Below are 17,208 nucleotides of genomic sequence, written 5' to 3'. Positions count from 1 at the left end.
TTCCACAGTTGGACCACCCCTGCTGTTTCCAGTCTATTTCCAGTTTATGTTGTTCCGATTCATCTTCACACGAAAGGCCTGGAGTGTAAGTATCACGAGAGAGAGAGAAAAAATTAGTCATTTATAGCCTTGAGGCTCATGGAGCCGGGAGTTGATTATTGTCTCCATACCGTTAAACGGTCAATAGTTATGAGATAATGATATTAATAATAATATTGGACTCTTATATAGTGCACTGTATCCTCAGAAAGTAGTCAAGATGAAGTCTGGTCTATATGTCTGTGGCTTCATGTCTGTTTCCATTGTGTATAAATATCATTCCTATCATTCATAACACATATAAGAACTAATTCAAACATATCAATAGATTTGACCTACTAAATATGTAGCTTTAGACCGACAGTTCAAAATTACATTTTAAATATCTCAAATATTAATTACAGTACTATCACAAGGTCAAAGGTATTGTATATACAGTCATATCACAAGGTCAAAGGTATTGTATATACAGTCATATCACAAGGTCAAAGGTTAAAATATTTGTCAAAGTAGACTAGATAGATAAATTGATAATGGCTTGTTTTTTGTTTTTTGTTTTGTTTTGTTTTTGTCCTTTGGGTTTATTCATTGTGAGAGGGCAAAGTAAAATCTAAACGACACATGTTAATGAATTATTTCCCTTGTGGATTGTTGGATTTCATGTTTTCTGTAAACAACTGATATCAATGAATTATTTCCCGTGTTGATTGTTGGATTTCATGCTTTCCATTGCAGGACCTTTTGGCTGTCGTCCTGTTCTTCATCAAATTCTTTGTCCTCTACCTCCCAATCCTGGGTGTTGGATGGACCATGGTCTACTATTTTACATTCAGGTAGGTCAGGGACAAAATAGGGAACAAGAAAACATCTGATAAGATGTGTATGAAACAGTGACCGGTGGTCATCAGGAGGTCCATGTGGTCTAGCTGTATGACACTTGCTTTCGGATCGGAGGGTCCTGGGTTCGAGCATTGTTGAGTCCTCAGAAAAGGCTCTTTACTCACATTCGCTTACTGTATTCAGGTGTAAAATGAGTACCTGGCCATTAGCAGTGTTGTCTGTCTGAAAAAATTGTAATATGGCCTAGCAGGCATTAGGTCTTGTTCTACATGTTACGTGTTGCTGTTGGCCCAGGACCCTTTATAAAGAGATTTGAGCACGTTTAGTGGATCCTGGACTATTTAAAAGCTGAAGTTTTTTGTTTTTTGTTTGGTTTGTTTTTTGTTTTTTTTTTGTTTCCTTTTTGGTTTAATCCCCAGTGAATTTTTCTTGTATTTGACGTCCTGCTTTTGTCTGGCTCTGTTTTATACACACTTCATTTTTTACATTTTTATTTTCAGAGAGGGGGGGGGGGGGGGGGGGGGAGGGTCGGTCTCTGTAACTAAATCCGTTGAAAACGGAATCAGATAAAAACGAACTTGGCTTTACAAGCATTCTCATTGCCTTAAACTAGGTACCCATTCACACCTGAGTTAAGTGAGACCAATGACCCAATCCTGGAGCCATAGTTTTGTGAAGATGTTGAATTATGTGATGGACTCTTCAACTTTGGAGTTAAAATACACTATAGTTCATATAAGTCCAACCACCCTTTTTGTCTATTGTCATTTTGAAGACTGCACACCGTTTTAGTAGGGGTTCCGATGGCATACCTGCTTCGAAATACAAATTTTTATCTTCAGCTTCAGAACTTCATTCTCCTCTTTGACTCAATCTTATTGAAAAGGAAAGTTTAGTTCCTCAGAACCAATATTCAAGCCTCCTGGAGCATTTTTGGATCATGCTGAAGGCAAATTATTTATTTCTAAATCTGTTTGGCTTTTTCTTATTTTCCCTTGAAAACTAAGAATTTTTGAAATTTCAAGTTGGCCACTCTGCGATAGCTCAGTTGGTAGAGCACTCGCTTCACATGCATAGGGACTGAGATCGACTGAATTCGAGATTGCTTTCTGAATCCCCCTGTCCACCTAGCAGTGATTGGGTAGCTGGGTCTGTTGGATCTGGTGGAAAGTACTTTGCAATTGACTAAGGGTCCTATCCGAAGGGCTCCAAGCAATCGCTATTGTCCGAGATAAATTCTGGCACCATGAGCCTAATGTCTCTGAAGGACTACACTAAATCTGTGTGTTTGATCTGATCTGCTGTGTGTGATGTGATGATGATGGGGATGGTGTATGACAGCGATGATAAGATAATAATAATAATGATGATGATAATATTAATATTAATAATAATGATAATAATAATCATAATGATGATGATAATAATAATAATAATAGTAATGATTTTTTATTGTTTTTTAAAGTAACCTACTAAACGTCATGTTTAAAACTGAATGTTGTGTATTACGTTGTTATGGAATGAATTGATGTCATGATGCAATGTCAGGTGTAAATGTCATGTGATGTGTATCGTGTTACCTGTGACAGGTGTATGGAGAGCCACTGGTTTACCTGGGTGTCCCAGTCCAATCACATTCCCATGGAAATTGACCATGACTCCTGCCGCCCCTGGTTGTCTCTACAGCTACACGCCACCTGTAACGTGGAGAAATCGTTCTTCAACGACTGGTTTACGGGACACCTCAACTTCCAGATAGAACACCAGTAAGTCCATAGCTCGGGGTTTTAGGTGATATCTCCCATAGTGGGCAGGGAGGTACTAACTATATGTAACACCTACCATACGAGGTGGACCACTATACATAACACCTACCTGGGTGGGGTTCTTGACCTCCCATAGTGGGCAGGGAGGTACTTGCTGCGTCTTCTATTTTCCAACTTGCTTTCTGTCTTTGTCTTGGAATGAGATTACTTGGTTTTGTCCTGGCTGAGAGGGAAACAGTCGAATGTATAGTTTTGGGAGATGATATTTTTTTCCTTATAAATCATCTCTCTGTTATGCACTGTATTATGTTTTGTTTATATCATATATGATTTGTAAAACATTTGAGTGTATTCCTCTTAGTGGGGACCTCTGCTTATGTCTGGATTAGACTTTTAGTTAATCTCAAACTAAGTACTTTGATAGAGTGCTCTTGGAATCTACACCTGTTTCTTATTTGAACTAATTCCCCTTTGTCTTACCTTTTCTTGGGTGCTTTAATTGTAATTTTCAAACTTTTTACAATCCCATTTTCTTGCCTTTTACTGGCGCTGATATGACATTCATGTGCTGTAAAACCTTTAAAAACAAACAAACATTTTAGATGATATTTTTTTTCCCTTGTAAATCATCTCTCTGTTATGTACTGTTATATTTGTTGGAAAGAATATATGATGATTTGTAAACATTTGAGTGTATTCCTCTTTGTGGGATCTTGTGCTTGTGTCTGGATGAGACTTTTATGTCGTATTTCCTATTTGAACCAACCCTCTTTGTCTTACATTTTCTCATGTCCTTTCAAATTGTAAATCTATAATTTTTTTGTCTATCCCATTTTCTTCCTTTTTACTGGTGCTAAAATAACCTAAATGTGTTGCACGCACCGTAAAACATTTAAAAACAAACAAGCAATCAACAGTTGCCACCCCTGACATTGATTTCCGTGCCATTCTATTCCAGCCTTTTCCCCACCATGCCCCGCCACAACCTGTACAAGATTGCACCCTTGGTCAAGTCACTGTGTCAGAAACACAATCTGCCATACCACGTCAAGCCTTTAGGAACAGCCTTTGCTGATATCGTACGGTCAGTACACTCCACATTCATCTCCTGGTCAAAATTATTTGAGAACGACAGATTGTTTTTTTTTTTGTCTAGCCACCAAGTTCCAAGTCTGTTTTCTATGTCAGTTTATGTCAGATTACAATCTTCTATCATGAATGGCTTTCTTTACAGGAATAATTTCTCGTTCTGTGCATAGTTGAGTCTTGAAAAAGATTCTTTATTCACAGTCTCTCACTGGGTGGGGTTCCTGACCTCCCATAGTGGGCAGGGGGGTTACTTACTGTGTCTTCTATCCCCTTATATCTGTTTTCCAACATGCTTTCTGTCTTTGTCTTGGAATGAGATTACTTGGTTTTGTCCTGGCCCTGGCCGGAGTCCTAGCTGGGAGGGAAACAGTCAAATGCATGGTTATTGTTTTGGGAGATGATATTTTTTTCCTTGTAGATCATCTCTCTATTATGTCTCATGTAGTTCCATATCTGAAGCAGACGTCGGAGGTCATCTTCCGCCAAGCTGATCTATCTCTTGCCAATTCTATTAAAGCAGCGCCACCTTTCTCAGCTTCATCTGTCCAAGTTCTTATCCCTTTCAAATACGTTATTCTTTGTCTTCCTCTTATTCTTTTTCCATTCATCTTTCCAGTCAAGGCGAGTATTTCCAAACCAGGGTGGCGGATAATGTGTCCTAAAAATTCCATTTGGCGTTTGATGATTTTTGTTATCAGTGATCTTTTTCTGTTTGCCATTTCTAAAATTTCTTCATTTCTTTTCCTTTCCATCCATGACACCCTCATCATTCTTCTGTAAAACCACATTTCCACTGCCTCCAGTCTTTTAACCATGGTCTTGTTTATGGTCCAGCTCTCACAACCATATAGCAGCACAGACAGTACATAGCAATCCAGGACTTTGATTTTTGTTTTCATGCTAATATTCCTGTTTTTCATAATTGTATGCAGCTGGTTGAATGCATTCTTCGCCATACCTATTCTTTTCTTTATTTCACAATCTGATTTTCCATTGGATGTTACATTGAAGCCTAAATATTTGAAACATTCAACTTGTTGTATTGTTTGTCCTCTGCTTGTTATTACACAGGCTGGTGGGTTATTATTTTTAGATACCGTCATACATTCTGTTTTAGATATATTCAGTTCCAGTCCCATATTTTCACTACTCCTGACTACAACATCCAGTAATTCTTGTAGTTCATGTTCAGATTCTGCCAGTAGAACCGTATCATCTGCATACCTCAGATTTGTTACATTCTTTCCTCCAATACACACCCCCTTCTTATGTTCGATATCTCTTAATATCATTTCACTATAGAGGTTGAATAAATCTGGAGACAAAACACACCCCTGCCTAACTCCTCTTCTAATAGGTGTAAAACTGCTTAGTTCGTTGTCAACACGCATTGCTGCTTCTTGTTCCCAGTACAAATTCCGTAATATTCTTAAATCTTTACCATCAATGTCCAAGGATGATAGAATTTTGAATAGTTTTTCGTGTTGTACTTTATCAAAGGCTTTTGAATAGTCGATGAAACACATATACAGATCTTTATTTACTTCAATACATCTTTCCATCAGCATTGATAATGTGAATATTCCATTTCTGGTACCCTTGTCCTCAACAAAACCAAATTGCATCTCCCCAATTTCAGGTCGTATTTTATTTCTTATTCTTAGTAAAATTATCTTCAAAAGAATTTTTGTGAGGTGGCTCATTAGGCTAATAGTTCTGTGTTGTTCACAATCAACTGCCCCTGGCTTTTTTGGTAGTGCTATAAAAATGGATCGTTTCATATCAGTTGGCATTTTTCCTGTGTCATACACTTGATTTAGAAGGTTTGTGATGAATTCAATCCCCCATTCACCCAGGCCAGTCAAGGCTTCAATTGTTATGGCATCAGGTCCTGCAGCTTTTCCATTTTTCATGCTTTTCATGACGTTCCTCTATTATGTATTAGTATATTTGTTATTTTGAATGTATGATGTTAGCATTTGAGTGTATTCCTCTTTGTTGGATTTTGTGCTTGTGTCCGGATGAGACTTATAGGTTATTTCAAACTAAGTACATTGGTAGTATGATCTTGGAATCTACATCTGATCCCTATTTGTTCCCAGTTCCCCTTTGACTTACCTTTTCTTGGGTGCTTTAATTGTAATTCTAGAACTTTTTACTATCCCATTTTCTTCGTTTTTACTGGCGTTGATATGACCTAAATGTGTTACAAGCGCCATAAAACCCTTAAAAACAAAAACAATAAAAACATTCTCTCACCATACTCAGGTGTAAAATGAGTACCTAGCCGTTGACAGCGTTGTCTCTGTCCAAAAAAAAAAAATGTAATATCACCTAACAGGCGTCTTGTCCTGTCTTACAGGTGAAGTGTTACTTTTGGCCAGGGACCCCTTTTAAAGCACGTTTAGTGGATATTGCGTTATATATAAAAAAGCTCAATTGTGCCTAACACAAGCCAAGTCTCCAAACTGTTTACACTGTAATATCACTGGTTGTCCTCAGACTGATTTCAGAGGAAAACAGTTTATTCTTTGCTTTTTAGCCAGAAGGTATCGAGGTCAAATCCCTGTGTGACTGTGAGCAAGTCACTTCACCCAAGCCCATTTAACGTTGCTGCACTGGCGATGATGCCCGGGTTATTCCAGTCCTCTCTTGGAATCAACTCGAAAGACAAATAGCCCTTTGGGGATTTTTTTCATATATATATTTTTTTTACTATTTGAGTTCTACTAAAAATGTTAATGTCTTATGAAATCTGTTATGCCTCGTTAGAGCATCATCGAATTTCTTTCCCTTTTCTATTCCAGATCACTAAAGTACTCTGGAGAACTGTGGCATTCGACCTACGTCACTTTCCACGCAGACGGCCATCAGTAAAATGTCTTTGGGGTTTTTGGTCTTGTTTTTACTTCAGTCGTCTTTTCTCTACAATTTACCAATATCTACAGGATGGATTTGATCACGATATACACACATTGCTCTCCAACCACTCAACCAACCAACCTTAACTTGGGTTTAATCGACTCACAAACAAACAGAAGACCATATCCGATCCAAGGATTATTATTATTATTATTATTATTATTATCATCCGTCCTAGTTTGTTAAACCACAGATGTATCCTAAAAACATTTTGGACACAGAAAAAAGGGAGAACATTTTTTTTTTTTTTTAAAAGGTAATAATACTTAACACAGAATGCTTTTGACCAAACCCTTTAGCAGCCAAAATCTGTCAAATTTAATGGGGCGGGGTTGTTTGCTGAAGAGGGTTTTTTAGCCCGAAATGTTTCATGTTGAGTATTCTGATAGGTCATTTTTTTCAATAAGAATTCACAGCTTTTTTTCAGTTTGATATCGACAGGAGTCCAGGGTGTGTGTATGTGATGATTGATTAAGCTGGAAGTCTGAAAAAGGGTTTGTCATGACTTGAGTGATAGACCTACCAGGTTGACCATATACACCTGGGAGACAGGGGAGGAGAGAGGTTGTGGCAGGACGTCACTCTATCTCTATCTCTATCCACTGTGTTGAATGACCACTGTTGTTTGTTGTTTGAGATCAGGTGTCTCATTCTAGTTTTGTTTTGGGGAATTTTTTTTTTTTTTTGGTATTTATTTTGCCCTTCTGTTTTTGTTTTTTTTTTGTTTTGTTTAAGGTAACAACATTTTGAAAGTGTAAAAGTACATTCCAATCTTTGCCCTGAGACCAACAACCATTTTATTGACGATAGAGAAGGAAGTCAATTTTATACACACGTAGCCCAAGGTTGACCTTTGACATGCCATTCTTTTCTTTCTTTCTTTATGTATTAGGTTCATTTTTCTTCTTCTTCTTCTTCTTCTTCTTCTTCTTCTTCTTCTTCTTCTTCTTCTTCTTCTTCTTCTTCTTCTTCTTCTTCTTCTTCTTCTTCTTCTTCTTCTTCTTCTTCTTTAATATTCTATCACATTATTTATTTTTGCTGATTTCGTCCAAGTCTTTAAATCTTGTCTTGTAGAAATTCCCATGGAATGAGACTTGGAATTGGTCAATGTTGAAAAGGAATCGACGTCTTATGTTATTTTTAAAGACGTACATTGTGCTTAGATTATGAATATTTTAAATACATCCACATCAAATTTATACGTATATACAAGTCTGACATCTAAATGCAATCATGGTCTTGATTTAACATTGTCGTAACAACAATTGAAACCATACCAAAATGGACCATCCGTGTCGCACACATGGATAAAGTCTACCAATATGAACTTGAAGCAACACATGCTGGGTGGGGTTCCTGACCTCCCATAGTGGGCAGGGAGGTACTTGCTGTTTCTTCTATCCCCCTAATCCGTTTTCCAACTTGCTTTCTGTCTTTGTCTTGGAATGACATTACTTGGTTTTGTCCAGACCCAAGTCGGATACCCTAGGTATGGATTGTCCATATACATGAAAAGGACGCAAGACCTGGAAACGGACAGTTCCATCTCGTGTTGACAACAAGTTATTGTTTATATCGTTTGACTGACCCTAACTGGTTGGACATAGAAGATCTCTAAGACCAGGGAGTGCAATAGATAAATAAGCTGTTATCAAAAGTCTAGAGGTTTGAATCCATTGAATTTATTACTATATTACCCAATGACATACAATATATAACATATATTTATATATATATATATGTGTGTGTGTGTGTGTATAGAGCACATTTCCATGGCCTTATCCTGTACAATGGGCTTCACAATATTTCTGTAATCCTGGGTGGGGTTCCTGACCTCCCATAGTGGGCAGGGAGGTACTTGCTGTGTCTTCTATCCCCTATATCTGTTTTCCAACTTGCTTTCTGTCTTTGTCTTGGAAAGAGATTACTTGGTTTTGTCCTGGCCCTGGCCAGAGTCCTAGCTGGGAGGGAAACAGTCAAATGCATAGTTATTGTTTTGGGAGATGATATTTTTTTCTTTGTAAATCATCTCTCTGTTATGTATTATTATGTTTGTTATTTTTAATGGATAATGTAAGCATTTGAGTACATTCCTCTTTGTTGGATTTTGTGCTTGTGTCCGGATGAGACTTATAGGTGATCTCAAACTAAGTACATTGATGGTTTGCTCTTGAAATCTGCATCTGATCCCTATTTGTTCCCAGTTCCCCTTTGTCTTCCTTTCTCTTGGGTGCTTTGCGGGTGGTTGGATGGGAGCATCACCCTTGAATCATATACCTATGATGTTCGCATGGGTGTACGATCCGATAGTGATGTCGTTTCTTCTTCTCTTTACTAGCCTATCCTGCTTCTTTGGTTTGTGATTGTATTTTTGACAGGGGATATTTTTTTTTCCTGTAAATCCTCTGCCTGTTTGTTCTTGGTTATTTATAATTTAGCTTATGATATCTTTAGGTTATGATTTTGATTTACATTTGTACTATTTTTGTTAGATTGCTTGTTTTTTTGTTTCAGCGGTCTCTCATATAACCTCAATTGTGTTGGAAGAGACCTAAAGCAACAAACAAACAAACAAAAAAAAAAATCTCTTGGGTGCTTTAATTGTAATTCTAGAACTTTTTACTATCCCATTTTCTTCATTTTTACTGGCGCTGATATAACCTAAATGTGTTGCGAGTGCCGTAAAACCCTTAAAAACAAAAACAAAACAATTTCTGTAATCCTTCCTGTATGGAATCAAATTTTATGTCATTCAGTACAACTTGCCTTTTTGAGTCTCAAAGATTTCTTTGAGTTTGGTTTTGGTTTGTATTGTGTTTTTTTTAATTGATCATTTTATGGGTGGGTGGGGGGGGGGGGGGGGGGGGGGTTGGGGTTGGGGGGTTAACTACTGTAAATTTATGTTTGTGTATGAGGGGGGGAACTGTTTATTGTTTTTACTGCCGCTAATTATATTTTAATGTACAATTTTTTATACACTTCAAAATGAGAATTTTGTCAAATTCAAAATATTCCACCTTTGATATTACAGCTTGATGTTTATAAAAAAAAATAATTAAAAAATGTATTAATTTTTTTGGTTGCTTTTTTTTCTCTCTTCAATTCAGGTAACAAGTTAAACACCTTTGTTTTCTGTTTGACTGATCACTGTGAAAATCGCTCATCATTAATGTTAAAACAAAGGGTCGTTGTGAATTTTTTAAAAAACTTATTGTTATTTTGTGATTTGTTGTCACCAATACTCAAAATCTAATTTCTGTTGAACACACGGCCTGGGAAAGCCTGGGAAACGGGGAGAGAAAAATATTTGTGTCCAAACATGTCACTCTGGTGTCGGAATGGAAATATCAAATTGAGACATGAGGGAGCAGGCACTGGTGTGAGACAAAAATGTGAACAGTGTGTGTGTGTGGAACGGTGCCAGACAAGGATGTGAACAAGATGTGTGTGTGTGTGGAACGGTGCCAGACAAGGATGTGAACAAGTGTGTGTGTGTGTGAAACGGTGCCAGACAAAGATGTGAACAAGTGTGTGTGTGTGTGTGAAACGGTGCCAGACAAGGATGTGAACAAGTGTGTGTGTGTGTGAAACGGTGCCAGACAAGGATGTGAACAAGTGTGTGTGTGTGAAACGGTGCCAGACAAAGATGTGAACAAGTGTGTGTGTGTGAAACGGTGCCAGACAAGGATGTGAACAAGTGTGTGTGTGTGAAAGGGTGCCAGACAAAGATGTGAACAAGTGTGTGTGTGTGGAACGGTGCCAGACAAGGATGTGAACAAGTGTGTGTGTGAAATGGTGCCAGATAAAAATGTGAACAAGTGTGTGTGTGTGGAACGGTGCCAGACAAGGATGTGAACAAGTGTGTGTGTGTGGAACGGTGCCAGACAAAGATGTGAACAAGTGTGTGTGTGAAACGGTGCCAGACAAAAATGTGAACAAGTGTGTGTGTGTGAAACGGTGCCAGACAAAAATGTGAACAAGTGTGTGTGTGAAACGGTGCCAGACAAGGATGGGAACAAGTGTGTGTGTGTGTGGAACGGTGCCAGACAAAAATGTGAACAAGTGTGTGTGTGTGAAACGGTGCCAGACAAAAATGTGAACAAGTGTGTGTGTGTGTGAAACGGTGCCAGACAAAAATGTGAACAAGTGTGTGTGTGTGAAACGGTGCCAGACAAAAATGTGAACAAGTGTGTGTGTGTGTGAAACGGTGCCAGACAAAAATGTGAACAAGTGTGTGTGTGTGTGAAACGGTGCCAGACAAAAATGTGAACAAGTGTGTGTGTGTGAAACAGTGCCAGACAAAGAAAGAAAGAAAAACAAAAATCAATCTATCTCAACTGGGGATCGAACCTCAGACCTTCTGATTACGAGTCAGACGTGCTACCATAGTGGTTTCCTGATAGTATTCCAGTAATCACGTGGTCTGAGGTTCGATCCCCAGTCGAGGAAAACTGATTGTTTTATTTTAGTTTTATTTATTGCTTTGTCTGGCACTGTTTTATACACTTTTATTTTTATACACACACGTTCTATACAGACTTTTATTCACACAAGTTCTATACAGACTTTTATACACACACGTCACACACGTTCTATACAGACTTTTATACACACACGTCACACACGTTCTATACAGACTTTTATACACACACGTTCTATACAGACTTTTATACACACACGTTCTATACTTTTATTGTTATACTCACACATTTTATACAGACTTTTATGCACAGTTTTATACAGACAATTTTTCATATCTTTAAACAAGTTCTATTTTCCTCCCTGACAACTTTTGTCTTTTATTTTGTCTCCAATTGTACAGGTCAGACTTTAGTGTGTCTGGTCCATCCCAGCAGATCACCTTTGTGATATGGTTGGTTACATTTGAAATCAAATTGGATCCAAGTTTTACTATTTACAAAAAAAAAACAAATTGATGAATCAGAACGAAAATCAAATATTTTTTTTCATGTTTTTTGTTTTAACATTTTTTTTTTCAAATGCTGGGTTTTCTCTTGTTGACCGGAAACTCATCTGTTGTCGTGGAAACTGTTGTCATGGAAACTGTTGTTGTTTACACTAACTAGTTTTTCATATGAAATCCTTTCCAATGAAATCAACTATGTACTTATCTCAAATGCTCAACTTTTCTTTCCTTTTTTTCAAATTTTAGCTATTTTTCTAACAATTTCTTTTTTTTCTTCACGCCTGTCTCTGATATTTTGTACTTATTTTTATTAAACTGTTTTCCAATTTCATCCAAACCACAATTTCAAACATCCAGGGTGACAAGTGACACAATGGCATTGTGGGAATTTTATTCTTTTTGTTGTCATAAATAAATGATTTCCGTGGTCAAAATATTCTAGAGACATTTTGCTATATTGTTATTTTATTTATTCCCCTTCTCTCACCCGCCTCCCCCCACCTGCCTTTTTTCTCCATGTTTAATTAAGAGCCGCCCTGTATTTTGCTGTACATCAATGTAACTATCAAGTTTGCCGTAAGACATCAATGTAACTCTTATCATGTTACTGTTTGACATCAATGTAACTACATCAAGTTACCATAAGACATCAACATAACTCCATCATGTTACTGTAAGACATCAATGTAAATATCATGTTTCTGTAAGACATCAATGTAACTATCATGTTACTGTAAGACGTCAATGTAACTTCATCAAGTTACCGTATGACATCAATGTAACTCCATCCGTAACCGTAAGACAGAACAAATGAGGAGTGAACTTTAAAAATCTGCTAAGTTGCATTTCCATCATTCAGAGAAAACTACAATATTTTGTCTTGTTGCCTTCTAGTCTTACCTAGAACAAATTCTTGGGTGTTTGAAACCTCAAATTTTCTGTTTATTCAAGGATGTCAAAGAGATTGTGTGAGATGTACTAACTCATTTTCTATCTGGATGTGACCTTGACAGTGTTTGAAAGTCACTGCCTCAGACATGGCTTGATTTGCCATGGAATATTTCCCAAGTTTCCCCAGCCAGCTTCCCCCTCTCTTCCCCCCCCCCCGGTGTTCCCACAAAGGCCACGACTGTCACTGTTTTCACCCCCACTTTCATTTCATTTACTTGTTGACTTTTTAAAAAAAATTTGTTTGTATTTCTACATTTGACCGTGTCAGTTTCTATTCCAATCCAACAATCAAATTCATGAATGAATGGCTGTGTGTGATGAGTTGTATTTCTGTCAGTGGAACGTAATGTGCTGTGCGGCCTTATGTGGAAAGTGAATGCTTGACTACAAATGAATCCATGTCAATTGCCACCATCATTTGCACCACTCTATACTTACATGCAATTTGTTTATTTTGAACAAGAAATATTTCCCTCTGACGTCATTGAATTATTTCCTTTCTTGAGTTTTGTGTGGATTTCAACTCGACTTGGTCTGGATTTCACTTTGGCTTTTGTTTTATTTCTGTTTCATTTTAAAAGTTTCTGACATGGAGGTGATTGGTGATTCACTGTAACACTTACCATATGTGGTGGGCCACTATATGTAACACTTATCATACGTGGTGGGCCACTATATGTAACACTTATCATACGCGGTGGGCCACTATATGTAACACCTATCATACGTGGTGGGCCACTATATGTAACACTTATCATACGTGGTGGGCCACTATATGTAACACCTATCATACATGGTGGGCCACTATATGTAACACTTATCATACGTGGTGGGCCACTATATGTAACACTTATCATACGTGGTGGGCCACTATATGTAACACTTAACATACGTGGTGGGCCACTATATCGAACACCTACCATACATGGTGGATCACTATATGTAACACCTACCATATGTGGTGGGCCACTATATGTAACACCTACCATATGTGATGGGTCACTATATGTAACACCTACCATACGTGGTGGACCACTATGTGTAACACCTACCATACGTGGTGGACCACTATGTGTAACACCTACCATACGTGGTGGACTACTAATAGTAGTACTATCTAACACCTACCATACGTGTGGGCCACTATATGTAACATCTACCATTCATGGTGGACCACTATATGTAACACCTACCATATGTTGTGGGCCACAATATGTAACATCTACCATATGTGGTGGACCACTATGTGTAACACCTACCATATGTGGTGGGCCACTATATGTAACACCTACCATACGTAGTGGACCACTATGTGTAACACCTACCATCGTGTGGACCACTGTATGTAAAACCTACCATAGATGGTGGGCCACTATATGTAACATCTACCATTCGTGGTGGACCACTATACATAACACCTACCATATGTGGTGGGCCACTATATGTAACATCTACCATACGTGGTGGGCCACTATACATAACTCCTACCTGGGTGGGGTTCCTGACCTCCCATAGTGGGCAGGGAGGTACATACTGGTCTTCTATCCCCTGATATCTGTTTTCCAACATGCTTTCTGTCTTTGTCTTGGAATGAGATTACTTGGTTTTGTCCTGGCCCTGGCTGGGAGGGAAACAGTCGAATGCATAATTGTTTTGGGAGATGATATTTTTTTCCTTGTAATTGTATTATAATTGTTATTTTGAATATAAAATGTAAGCATTTGAGTGTATTCCTCTTTGTGCTTGTGTCCGGATGAGACTTATAGGTGATCTCAAACTAATTACATTGGTGGTATGCTTTTGGAATCTACAGCTGATCCCTAATTGTTCCCAGTTCCCCTTTTGTCTTACACTCTCTTGGGTGCTTTAATTGTAATTCTAGTACTTTTTACTATCCCATTTTCTTCTTTTTTACTGGCGCTGCTATAACCTAAATGTGTTGCAAACGCCGTAAAACCCTAAAAAACAAACAAAACAAATCTACATATGTAGATTAGATTGTTTGATGGGTGTTTAAATTATAGTTATAATGGGTATGTTATGAAGGCTGTTTTATAGGTTATAAGTAATGGGTATGTTATGAAGGCTGTTTTATAGGTGATAATGGGTATGTTATGAAGGCTGTTTTATGGTTATAATGGGTATGTTATGAAGGCTACTTTACAGATTATAATGGGTATGTTATGAAGGCTGTTTTATAGGTTATAATGGGTTCGTTATGAAGGCTGTTTTATAGGTTATAATGGGTGGTTATATTGGGTATGTTATGAGTCACGAGTCACAGACACCATTTGAACGCTGACTGGGCCGTTGCCGTTGCTATTGCTATCAACTTAACACATGTTTATTTTGGATGTTCTGGACATTTATTAACAATTCAGATAGATTAAATATATATTTTTTTTTTTAATGTTTTACAGTAAGTTCATATCTGCCCTTAATTTAATTGTAAGTAGACAAATGCTTTGTGGATTTTTATCAATTATATTTAAAGTCATGACAAATTGTTTTAACATTAATATATATATGTAATATAATATGTTATATACATTTATACATCATATTTATTTGAATGTAAACGAGCATCTCAAAACGATATTATATCAACCTGAACACGACATTGAAAAAAAATGGATTTTTATGAACATCGCGTGAGATGAATTTGTTTGATAAAAAATAATGGATGGCATTTTGTATGGATAAGGCCAGACTTCTGACTTAGTCATTTGTGATGATTTGGACTTGATTGTACCGTCAACGGGGAAAGCTTTTGCTAAACGTTCCATTTCCCTGGAGTGTCTGGATGATTTCAATCAACCCCAAGACTTCCTTCCACGTGTCATTTTCCTTCAAAACTTTTCCTACGATTTCCAATTCCAACTTTTGTCTGTTTTTGACTTATTCCAGTTTGGACATCGATAGTTTGATGGAAGCGACACAGGCGTGAAAACGGCTGTCAATTTCAATTTCATTGTTTTAAATTATTTAATTTCTTGTCATCATCTTTTATCTTTTTTATCAAATTGTAGCTTAGTGTGTTTTTTATTTTTATTTATTTAATTTTTGCTTATTGATTTTAAGCTTAATTTGATAATTTGGAACCAAATCGTAAATTGATGATTGCAATAGGAACAAAATAAAATGTTATTGCCAAGCTTGTGGGATTTGAGTTGTGTTCAAAACTCATTTTAAAATCAATTGAAAGGGTGGGGACCCTGGCCTCCCATAGTGGGCAGGGAGGTACATACTGTGTCTTCTATCCCCTTATGTCTATTTTCCAACATGCTTTCTGTTTTTGTCTTGGAATGAGATTACTTGTTTTTTTTCCGGGCCCTGGTCAGAGTCAGAGTCCTGGCTGGAAGGGAAACAGTCAAATGCATAGTTATTAGCAATGACTATGAAAAATGTTTTTTTCTCTTATTGAGGAAAATTTTTTGTCTGAAATCAAAGCCCTATCTCCACTGAGTAAAAATGTTTTTGAATTTTGAAAATCCATTCATAAATAAACAAGTTATGAAGTTTCAAAGGTGTCATTTATTTGGATGACCCGCAAAGAGGAAAAAAACGCGAAAATATGGGACGCTTTTTCGGCATTTTTTTCGACCTTTGGTTGTATATTGCGTAATAAGTGGATTAAAAGATTGAAACTTGAAGAGCAAATTAGGATGGTGTTTTGTAAAATACGGGAAAAGTACTCGTCATATTCATATGAAATTTTACAACCAAAAAGAAGAAATGTTCATGTATTACCTTGTCAGCGACAAAACCTCCACGCCCGGTAGTTTTAGAAATATTTTACTCCAAAGAGTAAAAATCTATTTTTAACGGTCTTCTGGTAATCGCACGAGTTTTGTCGCTTGACATAATCTAAAATGACCTTTTTTCTAACTGTGTGCCAACTTTCAGTCATATTTATCGATAAACAGCGTCGTAATTAATTTTTTTAAATAGCATATACGAAACTGCTTCGTCCCATATTTTGACTCGAATTCGGGCACTTCGTGAGCGAAAAAGAGGCCCAAAGATTTGTGCGGGATAGTCATTGCTATAGTTATTGTTTTGGAGATGATTTTTTTTCCTTGTAAATCATCTCTCTGTTATGCATTGTATTATGTTTAGTTTGCATATTATATTATATAATTTGTAAACATTTGAGTGTATTCCTCTTAGTTCGGACCTGTGCTTATGTCTGGATGAGACTTTTAGGTGATCTCAAACTAAGTACTTTGACGGTGTGCTCTTGGAATCTACATCTGTTCCCTATTTGAACCAATTCCCCTTTGTCTCACCTTTTCTTTTGTGCTTTAATTGTAATTCTAGAACTTTTTACTATCCCATTTTCTTCCTTTATACTGGCACTTATATGACCTTAATGTGTTGCAAGCGCCGTAAAAGCCTTAAAAACAAAACAAACAAAATCAATTGAGACAAGATCATTTGGACTTGGACGAGCTAAATTGACTGTTCCTTGTGTTATGGAATGAGGCAGTTACCGCTGCCATGGCAACCAACTTTTCAAGAGTTAAAATGCACCATGCAATTGCCAGTCAAAAAGTATAATCCTGGGACATGCCAGGGCCATTTCCATCCGTATAAACAGTAAATATCTGGGACACACCATTTTATTTCTCCAGATTTCCTAATCAGAACACTGGGTGGCTGGGTGGGGTTCCC

The 17,208-nt window shown here is 37.3% G+C and overlaps 1 protein-coding gene across 5 annotated transcripts in view; it reads left to right on the top strand.

The window, feature by feature from the left end:
- The window catches only part of LOC144958907 (acyl-CoA 6-desaturase-like), a 53,238-nt gene extending 37,545 nt beyond the window's left edge, over positions 1–15,693 (top strand). For all 5 annotated transcript variants that reach the window (XM_078891192.1, XM_078891195.1, XM_078891196.1 and 2 more), the window contains exons 8-12: positions 9–85; positions 775–872; positions 2,469–2,645; positions 3,604–3,729; positions 6,542–15,693. In XM_078891192.1, the coding sequence (XP_078747318.1) occupies positions 9–85; positions 775–872; positions 2,469–2,645; positions 3,604–3,729; positions 6,542–6,611 (548 nt within the window). In that variant the 3' untranslated portion in view covers positions 6,612–15,693. The remainder of the gene's footprint in view (positions 1–8; positions 86–774; positions 873–2,468; positions 2,646–3,603; positions 3,730–6,541) is intronic.
- The last annotated feature ends 1,515 nt before the right edge of the window (positions 15,694–17,208 follow it).

The sequence above is a fragment of the Berghia stephanieae genome, chromosome 13 (assembly GCF_034508935.2).
Source record: "Berghia stephanieae isolate SIO BIC M18660-M18661 chromosome 13, UCSD_Bste_1.3, whole genome shotgun sequence".
Taxonomy (NCBI): domain Eukaryota; kingdom Metazoa; phylum Mollusca; class Gastropoda; order Nudibranchia; family Aeolidiidae; genus Berghia; species Berghia stephanieae.
The sequence above is the reverse complement of the archived record's forward strand: the minus strand, read 5'-3'. Positions and strand labels throughout refer to the sequence as shown.